Here is an 11,718-nt window from a genome sequence, read left to right on the forward strand (position 1 = left end):
AAATGGGTTGCCATATTTTTTAAAAGGGAAGAGTTACCCCCCAAAACTGACTTATACCCAGTATCTAAAAGAGTCAGGAAAAGTCAGTTATTTTATGGGTTCCAATAGACCATCAGAGTAGTTTCTGTGCAGCTATCCCCAGGCAATGGGACAAGGTCTAGTGAGTTGTCACTAGACAGCTAGGGGAAGGGGCTTGATGATCATCACTGTCAAAGGTCAGAATAAGACATAGGACATTAGGACCCTGTGAACTAGGAACTGAAAATGCCAGCCTCTGGCTGAGCAGGGCTTCCCCATATCAAATGAAAGAAAATCGCTACAACATCTAGCACGTTTTTCAGTTGCTGAAGTTTAAAGGTAAATTGGTCTGAAATTTTTTCATGAGGGATGCCCATGTCTCTAAGTTGCCAATATATAGGTCTGTCTGGGGATGATGGCTGAAAGCTCCACAGTGCCTCAGCAGGGGCTGGTTATGAATTAGGGAAGGGTCCTAAATGAAGAAATGCCTTCTTGAGTAGTCCGAGGATTTGAAATGGCTGTACAGTTATGAGGCTGGTAGGAGCCTCAGGAAATGGTAATTCCCCCAACAGAAAGTTTCTAGCAGTAGAGGAGGTTGCTGGGGGAAACTGCCTAGAGGATCCAGCCAGTGGCTGGGTCTGATAAACTAAAGCCTGCTTATTGTTGGGTGAGTCACTCTCAAGTCAACTAGAATATTTATTCCCTCTAGGCCTTCCCTAAATATGTGGACTGAGCCCATCAGAGAAAGGACAGGTTTATAAGTTCGAAAGGACTTATTTAGGAAAGTTTCTTTGGATTCTGGGTCAAGGAGAGCAGGCTCTGGGTTTGAAATTGCTTCATTATCTGCAGGGTCAGGGTTTTCTAAAGAACAATAAACCCACCAAACCATGCCAATCTTGTGTAATAATGTTTTGGCCTACTCTACTGTTTGCTGTTTATTATGAGTCTTAGCAGAGACTGTGGCTATGCTAGGGCAAGCCCATTCCTAGGCCATAAAAATTCAAAGTAGTAGTAGGAAGGACTTACTTGGCAGAGCAACTGTCTGGGGGCTGCTCTGACCTGGCTCGTAAGTGTCACTTTGAACTTGTCTGATAGGTGTACTGAGTAAAGGTGTGAGTCTAGCAGGGCATATAGGGAGCAATCTGACTCTACGTAAAACTTCGTTCAGAGAACATGAGAATTCCTGGGTAAAGCATGCATTTAGGGGTCCTAGGCTATTCTCACTAAATGCCTCATTTCTTAGACCATGAGCCAGAGCTTGGAGCCAATAGTAAAGACCTTTAGAATCCAGTATACCCCCTTCTCCTGAATTCTCTATATATACAAAGTCCTATAAGATGGTTTGTATTTTAGCCTTACAAAGTTTTGAGTCTTTGTCTCAATTTCCTGTTCATTCCCTACAGTTTTTATCCACTGGGTGTTTACAAGAAATACCTGCAACAGCCTTTTTAAGTTTTCCCAGTTGATATTAGGAATCAGAGTCAGCCTCCAAGAAGGCAACTGTGACACTGACTAATTTATTCTAACGCTTTGTTTCTCATATGCTGCGGTGCTGAGGACCACTCAAGAGTGTTCTCGTAATATTTTATAAGTATTAATTAAACTGAGTACATCAATAAGAGTTTTTGGAGATGCTGGAACCAGATGTTCCTTATCCTTCCTTTTTTTATTTTATTAACTATTGTGCCAGGGGTCTCTAAGGATATGAACTCTTATAACCCACGGGTTCGGAAACAAAGTGCAATACAGCAACAAGAAAAGATAACAGCAAAGGAATTTGCAATTGACACAAAAGTGTTTGCAAGGAGCCACAGTCTCTGTGAAAAGAGTGGACCATGTGACTAGTCAGTGGATCTTTTCAGTGGGTCTTTTTAGTATAACAGTATCTCTAGGTGGGCAGTTTTCTGCTACAAGACAAGCCAATGTGCCTAGCACTTACGAGAAAGGATGTTGCTTTTAGTTGAGTAGTTCCTACAGACTTCTGCCCTCATGGAGGTTCAGGGAATCAGACATACCTATATTGGGAGAGAGGTAACCACTTTCTATTTCTTTCATAGGACCTTCACACAGTACAACAGCTAACTACCCTAAGCTCTCTTCCCCAGATTAGACACATTATAAACACGTAAGGAGCCAGATGGGGACCACCTTGCCCAGATAACAGAACCCTAAGCTAGATAGCCACTTGCAGAGGACTAAGCTTTTTGAGCTCTGCTATGATTTAGATGGCAGAACCACTGCAATTCTATACGAACACAGCACAACGCAATGACGAGTAAAGCACCAGCAGCCAACAGCCAGCAACACCTTCCCACAGTATTTCCTGTCTGTTAAATACACTTAGTAAACCCAGAGGCATGTCATCCCCATCAGTCACCAGACTACCCTGCTCATTGCACCGTTTTAAAATGTGCCCACGATTTGTTTTAGTCACATAAAGATAAAAGACGTAAGAGACAATCACCTTTCAAAGAAGAGTTTATTACTTACAGTTCACCAGAGGACAGAAGGTCCCAGCGAGCCACATGGGGTCACTCACAGGGAGAAGCAGTGAGAGGGCTTGAGTAGAATTAGGACCTTTACTACTATGCAGTAAGAAGTAGCTAGGTCAGGACATCACTTACTAGGCAGGAAGCAAAACATACTGAAGCTAGTGAGTGGTTGCAGTGTTTATAGTAAGATTACTTCATGTTCAAGATAACACTGGGATGACAGAGATGTAAAAAACTCTGGGCCATTAGCATGGCTCAATGACTTCATGATGCCAAATCATCAATTCTAGAATATCAAAAATAGTTATTAAGTTACCACAGTCAACTACTCATAAACCTTTGACCAAGTACTCCTCTAGGCTAAATGCTACTACCAGCCATATACACCCTGGTCTGCTCCTCCCTTAGCCTGTCTGTACCCTCCATCTTTGTACCTTTTGCTGAATACTTTCCCAGCCATCGGAATCCTCCACTCATGTAGGTCTTACATGATGCTCCCCTTTGTTTATTTCACCTATGCACCTCCTATCCAGTCCTGCCACAGACTAGATGCTATCTCTTTCCATGCACCACCTTCTGTGTCTGTCCCTAAGGTGGGTGTTCATCTACCATTTAGGCCTTATTGAGTCCTTCCCTAGTCTGAATACTCCTTCATTCCTTACACTCCCTGCCAAGCCTCACCCAAGATTACGTCCACCCCCACTCAAGGACTTCTTGCAGGGTCATCTCCTATGTTGGCTACATCCAACATGGAGAAACATGTTGTTGGTTACTACATGAGGCTGGTTTCCCCCCACCAATGCATAGCCTAAAAGTCCTTCTCTAGGCTTGATGCTCCCTTCAACCACGCACAGCCTTCTAGGTCTTACCACAGACTAAAAATTTCCTCCATTCATGCAACTCCTGCACAATTCTCTTCTAGGCTGGGTTCTCCTTCTTTCCATTCACCTTCTAATCAATCAGGCCCTAAAATGGCTACACCTTGAAAACATGAACCACCTTCTGATACCTGTCCTACAGTTGCTGTATCCTCCACCCATGGACTTCCTGATGATTCCTCACCTAACCTGGATGCATGTGTCCAGCACCCATGCACTTCCGGCTACATTCTCAACTAGGCTTACTGTGCCTCCACCAATGCACCCTCTGCCAAGTCCTTTCTTCAGGTGAAAAGTTCTTGATTATTAAATGTTAGCAGCTATTTGGTTTTCTTTCAAAACATCTGTGTAGGACTAGCAAGACCATCTGCTATCCAGATTAGATCTGTAAACTGCCTTTCTGTAACTTAGACTTTAGAAATGATGTATTGATGTTTATGGAAGGATCCATCTTTCTTAAAGCCTTTAAATGTCTCTATTCCCAAAGGTTGTTCTCAGTAAGAGGCTAGCCTAGTGTCCAGGCCTTGTGCTCCTGCCAATACCAAGCCCACATGACCTTCCCCAAGGCCACGCAACCCTCCAGGTTCCCCTCAGGCTTGGTTTCTGGGCTCATCTCTTCTCACACATTATGTTTTCTGTTGTGATAACGTGTCTGACCCCAGCCTGTCCCGATACTGCCTTGATCACAGACCTGGTTTGGCAGCCACATCCTTCCCAGACCATCCCCACTCACTCCAGCTTTCGCTCTCCACTCCCAACAGGGCACTAGTCATCAATGGTGTCCTCTCTCCAGGGCCCGAGCTAGAGTTAACCGTTCCTCACCATCCTTCACCTCCCACTTTTTGGAAATGCACAAAGGGCCTAAACTCGGGTGGCTCATTCTTTCCCAAGGGCAGCGATTGTCAGTCTCTGCCTGCCTTCCTCCCCCAGTGTAGGATTCCTGTGCCCATGTAGGAGGGGGACATGGCGGGGTGCTGCATTTACACCCATGCTCTACTGATCATGGCCTCCATGTTTCCTGGGAAACCCACAAGCACAGCAGAAGTATAACTCTTAAAGGGATGGCGGCACTGCTCTGCGCGGTTCTCCCATGCCCTCGTCACTGCAGAGGGCTCGCCAACATAAAGTCACTAAGGCTCAAACTCCAAACTCTACCTCAGACATCAGACAGTCTGAGTGAGCCCGAGAAGCCTGGCTCCCTACAGGTGTCACAGGGACCATTAGTGTCCACTACTGCACGGACCGTGAGGTGACCTCCTGACCACACGGGTCTGCTACACGGACATAACTTATGCACATACACTCACATCTCTGGCCTTTAATGAATTCCTCCTTAGCTGTGCCTTCTGGTAGAGGTCCCAGGAGACTATTTTGTGCCAAAACAAGGCACTGCCATAAGCCAAAACCAATAGCTTCTAAAAATCAACTACATAGCCAACATACCAAGATCTTAGCATAATGACTGATTCCCTAGCATCACTCACCCTGGAGGCACTCCCTGTTGGCTGAAGGACATCAAATACAAGAAACCATGCCCGGGGTGCAAAGATGCGCCCCATCAGGGATGAGGTGCCGATGCTGGTGCTATCCTGTGATCCTCCTGGGAAGGAGATTCACCTGCAGCTGCTGGGAGAGGCCTGCTGGTTACTCGGATGAACAGAAGAGTAACCATTGAACTTGGCTAAGGCTAGGAGGGCATCCTGGCTCTCCATAACATACCACAACTTTGTGGGGTGGACGTCTTGACAGTGAGGTTTCTGAAAATATGGGGCTGGATGGCATTGCAGAGCAAGAATGGTTCCTTGGATTTCCACAAGCACATATTCCGATGACCTCTAAACACAACCCTGTTACTGTTATTGTCAGGATACTCTTGTGAGATAGGCAAAGGCAAAGCCAGCTCCACACTTTGATAGATGGTAGAAGGAGGCAGAGGGAGGGTGAGTCACCAGGCAGAGGAGAGCACAGAGGAAATGAGACTGAGGTCTGTCTGGTTCCTGGGTGTGTACCTCTGGCTTTTTCCTCTCTGTGGCACTCTCCTGTCTCTCCACAGGCTGCTGTAGAGTTGTGGTTCCACAGCCAGAGGCCCAGGCACCCCACCATCATGGAAGAAACAGGCCCAGGGGCACTTGAGAAACACCCTTAAGCTTCTGGTCTACAGGGAGGGAGAGACAGGCAGCTACTCATTTAGGACACACTCGGTGCCGGGCACCGCACTCTGCCACAGCTTCCAGGCACACATTAACTTAATCTTTGCAAAAATCCAAAGATGGAGGAACTCTTATTGTCCCCATTTAACACATGAAGACAGTGCTGCTCAGAGAGAAAAGAGGACTGTCCCAGATCACATGGCCACAAAATGGTGAACGGGGATGGCCAACCTAGCTCCTCTGATCCCACTGTTGAAGCCGCCAAGATGACCTCTATGACAGGCAGAGGGTGACAGAAGGGGGCTCTTGAGCAGATGATGAACAAGAGAAAATGACAGATGCCGACAGTCACAGGAAGGGGACAAACTGCCAGAACACTCGATGTGACAACTATTTTTCACCAAAAACAGCACAAGAGTGTTTATAAGAATCGTCCATTTTCCCAGCACCATTTATTGAAGAGACTGTCTTTTTTCCACTATATATTTTTTCCTGTTTTGTCGAAGATTTTTTTTAAAGATTTTATGTATTTATTTGACAGAGAGAAATCACAAATAGATGGAGAGGCAGGCAGAGAGAGAGAGGGAAGCAGGCTCCCTGCTGAGCAGAGAGCCCGATGCGGGACTCGATCCCAGGACACTGAGACCATGACCTGAGCCGAAGGCAGCGGCTTAACCCACTGAGCCACCCAGGCACCCTGTTTTGTCGAAGATTAATTGACCATAGAGTTGAGGGTCCGTATCTGGGCTCTCCACTCTGTTCCACTGGTCTATGTGTCTGTTTTTATGCCAGTACCATGCTGTCTTGGTGATCACAGCTTTGTAGTAAAGCTTGAAATCAGTAACGTGATGCCCCCCCATTTTATTTTTGTTTTTCAGCATTTCCTTAGTGATTCGGGGTCTCTTCTGATTCCATACAAATTTTAGGATTATTTGCTCCAGCTCTTTGAAGAATACCGGTGGAATTTCGATCGGAATGGCATTAAAAGTATATATTGCTCTAGGCAGTAGAGACATTTTAACAATGTTTATTCTTCTGATCCAAGAGCATGGAATGGTCTTCCATCTTTTTGTGTCTTCTTCAATTTCTTTCATGAGTGTTCTGTAGTTCCTCAAGTCCAGATCCTTTACCTCTTTGGTTAGGTTTATTCTCAGGTGTCTTTTGGTTCTTGGTGCTATAGTAAATGGAATCGATTCTCTAATTTCCCTTTCTGTATTTTCATTGTTAGTGTATATGTAGAAGAATGAAACTCAACCATTCTCTTACACCGTACACAAAGATCAACTCAAAATGGATAAAAGACCTCAACGTGAGACAGGAATCCATCAGAATCCTAGAGGAGAACATAGGCAGTAATCTCTTCGATATCAGCCACAGCAACTTCTTTCAAGATATGTCTCCAAAGGCAAAGGAAACAAAAGCGAAAAGAAACTTTTGGGACTTCATCAAAATCAAAAGCTTCTGCACAGCAAAGGAAACAGTCAAGAAAACAAAGAGGCAACCCATGGGATGGGAGAAGATATTTGCAAATGACAGTACAGACAAAAGGTTGATATCCAGGATCTATAATGAACTCCGCAAACTCAACAAACCTGAAACAGGCAAACATATCAAAAACTGGGAAGAAGATATGAACAGACACTTCTCCTATCAAGACATACAAATGGCTATCAGACACTTGAAAAAATGTTCATCATCATTAGCCCTCAGGGAGATTCAAATTAAAACCACATTGAGATATCACCTTACACCAGTTAGAATGGCCAAAATTAACAAAACAGGAAACAACATGTGTTGGAGAGGATGTGGAGAAAGGGGAACCCTCTTACACTGTTGGTGGGAATGCAAGTTGGTGCAGCCTCTTTGGAGAACAGTGTGGAGATTCCTCAAGAAATTAAAAATAGAGCTTCCCTATGACCCTGCAATTGCACTCCTGGGTATTTACCCCAAAGACACAGATGTCGTGAAAAGAAGGGCCATCTGTACCCCAATGTTTATAGCAGCAATGGCCACGGTCGCCAAACTGTGGAAAGAACCAAGATGCCCTTCAACGGACGAATGGATAAGGAAGATGTGGTCCATATACACTATTGAGTATTATGCCTCCATCAGAAAGGATGAACACCCAACTTTTGTAGCAACATGGACGGGACTGGAAGAGATGGTGCTGAGTGAAATAAGTCAAGCAGAGAGAGTCAATTATCATATGGTTTCACTTATTTGTGGAGCATAACAAATATCATGGAGGACAAGGGGTGTTAGGAGAAGGGAGTTGGGGTAAATTGGAAGGGTAGGTGAATCATGAGAGACTACGGACTCTGAAAAACAATCTGAGGGGTTTGAAGTGGCTGGGGGGTGGGAGGTTGGGGTACCAGGTGGTGGGTATTATAGAGGGCACGGATTGCATGGAGCACTGGGTGTGGTGAAAAAATAATGAATGTTTTTCTGAAAGTAAATAAATTGAAAATTTTTTTTAAAAAAAGCAAAAGAAATAGAATGTATATAAATTGAAAAGGAAAAATTAAAAACACTTTTTTTCATTAAAAAAAAAAAAAAGAATCGTCCGTACTTGTGAGTTCACCATTTGGGAGGGAATTTACACAGAACACACTCATACCTCTCCAAACAGGCATTCAGCCACTGAGAACTCTAGGTCACCATCAAAATATGACCATACACAGGCTAGGTGTTTCAGCTGAGAATGAGACTAACAAATGTGTTTGTAAATGGAATACATTTACAAATAATCTGTTAAGGGGCCCCTGGGTGGCTCGGTCGGTTAAGCATCCAACTCTTGATTGTGACTCAGGTCATAATCTCAGGGTTGTGAGACAGAGCTCCGAGTCAGGCTCTGCAATGGGTGTGGAAACTGCTTAAGATTCTCTCTCCCCCTTCTCCCTCAGCCCCTCCCTCTCTTTTCTTCTCAAAGAAATGCATGGATAAATATATAAATCTATTAATAACCATTAAGAACTTCTGGGACAGCATGTCTTAGGCCAGATAATACCTTTGATGCTACTATTTACCAGCATCCACAAGAAAGAAGGATTTACTTCACAGAGCATCACAGCACTAATAATCCGTGTCTCAAGTCCTTTTTTGGAATGAGGTCGGGTCTAAATGAATGAAATCAACCTGAGCATGGCTCCTTTCCATATGCCTGTACACGGTTTCCCATCGCTCCTCCATCTTCGTGGAAAGCCCCTGTCCCATTAGGTTCACACCAAATGCTACGCCACCCTCTCTACCCACCCCCACTGCCATCTCCTCCTGACTTCCACACATTCCCCCCATCATGAAGAAAGCCTTCAGCCCCACCCCGGTTACTGTCATCGTTCTGGGAATTTGACACACTTGGGAGCACCCCCCGTCCCCCACAGCCATCCTCCTGGGAGGCATTGAATTGCTCAGAGCCAGGGAGGAAGTCTTTCCCCCGCAGCCACCTACTCCCTCCACGGCCACACACCACCCCCGCCGGCAAACACTGTCCCCAGTAAACTGCTCCTGAAATACCCAACTCCAGCATCCCACACTGACCGCCCTTCTGCGCTCCACTCCCCGAGGGAGATCTCCTGCCCCACCACCGGCCCCTCCGGCCATGGCCACACCCGTGCTGTCCCCAGAGAAACCGCTCCCTGAAATGCTGGACTCCAGCTTCCCACACCGACCGCCCCGTCCACCCTCCCCTCCCCACGGGAGATCTTCTCCTGGATGTCCCACAGACAGCGCCCACTCAGGAGCACAGAAACGGACACCAGTCAGAAAAATTGCACTGGATCGTAAGTCCTTTAATGGCTTTTGCTGACAGAAGAGCAGGCCTCCCTCATCTATGCGCGGGGCCGGGGACTAGATGAGGTTGTTGGCTCTGGGACCCAGGCCGCAGCACTTTATGGGCTGGGGCACCCCCTCCACCTGAGGGCAGGCGCTGTCCTCAAAGAGGCGGCTCAGGTGCTGGTGGCTGCCCAGGGCCCTCTGCACGTGCTCTGGGGTGATGCGGATCTTGTTGTTGTTGCGGGCCTCCTGGCCGGCCAGCTCGAGGATGTTGGCCGTCAGGTACTCGAGAACGCCCGTGAGGAAGATCGGTGTAGATGAGCTCAGGCGCTGAGCGTAGCGCCCCTCTCTCAGGAGGCGGTCCACGCGGCTAACCGGGAATTGGAGCTCAGCTCTCATGGAGCGGGACAGACTGTGCCTCCTATGTCGAGGATAGTGCCAGGGGCTTCTTCTCCCAGGCATGATGGTAGCTGGGTTTGGCCCTGCCTGATGGTGCCGGGGGCCTGGGTCTGTCGCGATACCAGTGCTCGCTCCTGCCCACTGTGCCCCTCACTGGCCCGGGAGCTGCCTTTAAGGCAACTCGGACATTGTGATGTCATTGATGACACTGGGCCCTGATCAGGACCCGCCTAGAAACGTCTATGATGGAAACCTGGTCTCCGTGTTGAACTGCTATATGAGGGAACTTTAACATTCTACCTGACATTGGTATTCTAGCAAGATATGTTTGAGTGAAAAATGTTTCCTTGGCTATAGGATACCACTCCAGGTATTCTAGCCTAATGTTATCTTTGAGCTCTTTTATATCCCTTTTTAAGTTGTAGGTCACCGATATGTACAACCTCCGGCATAGGCTCAAATAATTCCTCTCTCACACAGTAATCAAACCAATTTTGCCTCCATGTATGCTTTCATCTCACTATTCCTGATTAATATTCCTGTTTCTATGCTTTGGATTCTCTTGTGAACAAGCTAGAATATCTGCCAATTTGCTCATGTGATAAAACGCTTTAACATGTGTTCACATCTGAATGAGTGTTATGATCTTATACTTTCATAATTATCTTTAACTGTTTTAGAAGAAAACACCATATGTCCAATTGTCTCATCTACCAGAGCCAGGTAAACTTCCATGCCAAAGAAGTGGCCCATATGAACACTTAGAGCCCAGGCATGTCTTTTTTGGCTCTTCAACATGACTCTAATGTACCAATTAGTACACTGTTAACTCTTTACAATTTGCTTTCTTCTCTACTTGTTTGGTGTTTCTGTTTTGTTTTTGGATCATTTTCAGCCAGTAAGTTATTCCCTGCCCCTGGCAGCCAATCTACTTTCTGTCTATATAGGTTTGCCTGTTCTAGATATTTATATAAATGGACTCACGTGAGACATTTTGTACCTGACTTCTTTCGCTTGGCATGTTTTCAAGGTTTGTCCACATTATAGCATATGTCAGTACATAATTTATTTTTACGGCTGGAGAATAATCCATTGTATACATATATCACATTTTGTTTATCCATTTATCAGTTGATAGACATGTAGGCTCTTTCCAACATTTTGGCTGTTATAAATAATGTTGCTGCAAGCATTTGTGTGTAAAATTTTGTGTTAACATCTGGCTTTGATTTTCTTGTATATACCTAAAAGTGCAATTGCTTGGTCATGTGGTGAGAATTTGTATTTACGGTCTGACCATCTGGGATCTTTCTAAATAGATTGATGGTTTGTAGAGATCTGGTCCCCGCTGGGTGAGAGGCAACAGAGAATCTGGTTTGTCAGTCTTTTCGTTTGTCTATTTTTAGTACAAATCAATTCAGAATGTCATGCCCTCTGGGAGGAGAACACCTCCTTGGTATCTGTACCAGGGAGGTTTACTGTTTCTGTGTTTATACTTGACCCATGGATGAAATAGTAGAATTGAGGCTACAAGTTCTATTTGTCTGTGCCTGTACATCTATGTGTCTGTAATCAGAAATGCCTTTATCACTGATTTTGTGAGTATATAAAGTCTTCCTACCTCCACATGGTACTAATACATTAGATTATAAATTCTCTGAAATTAAAGGCACTCTACTCTGACTTGGTATCTAGATAAATAATTGCTTACATAAACTGAATATTACTCAAATACCCTGAAAATAATGAAATTAAATTTCTGACCCTTTAATGTGCTTAATTAACAAAAATATTCTTGTAGAAACTAACTCATTCATTTCAAGAATTTAAATTCAAAGTGAAATAAGTCAGAGAAAGACAAATACCATACGATCTGACTCCTATGTGGACTTAAAAAAAATGAGCAAGGGGAAAAAGAGAGAGAGGGAGAAAGACAAGGCAAGAAACAGACTCTTGAGAACAAATAATGGTTACCAGAGGGGAGTTGGGTGGGGTGAAGCTTAAATAGGT

At 45.1% G+C, this 11,718-nt stretch overlaps 1 protein-coding gene across 1 annotated transcript; it reads right to left on the reverse strand.

The window, feature by feature from the left end:
• Positions 1–9,384: 9,384 nt before the first annotated feature.
• LOC122896987 (histone H2A-Bbd type 1-like) lies at positions 9,385–9,771 on the reverse strand. The gene has a single exon (XM_044235113.1). It carries the CDS (start codon positions 9,769–9,771, stop codon positions 9,385–9,387), a length of 387 nt encoding a protein of 128 aa, XP_044091048.1.
• Between the last annotated feature and the right edge of the window lie 1,947 nt (positions 9,772–11,718).

This window comes from Neovison vison, chromosome X, assembly GCF_020171115.1.
Source record: "Neovison vison isolate M4711 chromosome X, ASM_NN_V1, whole genome shotgun sequence".
In the NCBI taxonomy this organism is placed as follows: Eukaryota; Metazoa; Chordata; class Mammalia; order Carnivora; family Mustelidae; genus Neogale; species Neogale vison.

Excerpts from the sequence above, each read along its gene's own strand:
- LOC122896987 (XM_044235113.1), bottom strand. The coding sequence starts at position 9,771 with ATGCCTGGGAGAAGAAGCCCCTGGCACTATCCTCGACATAGGAGGCAC.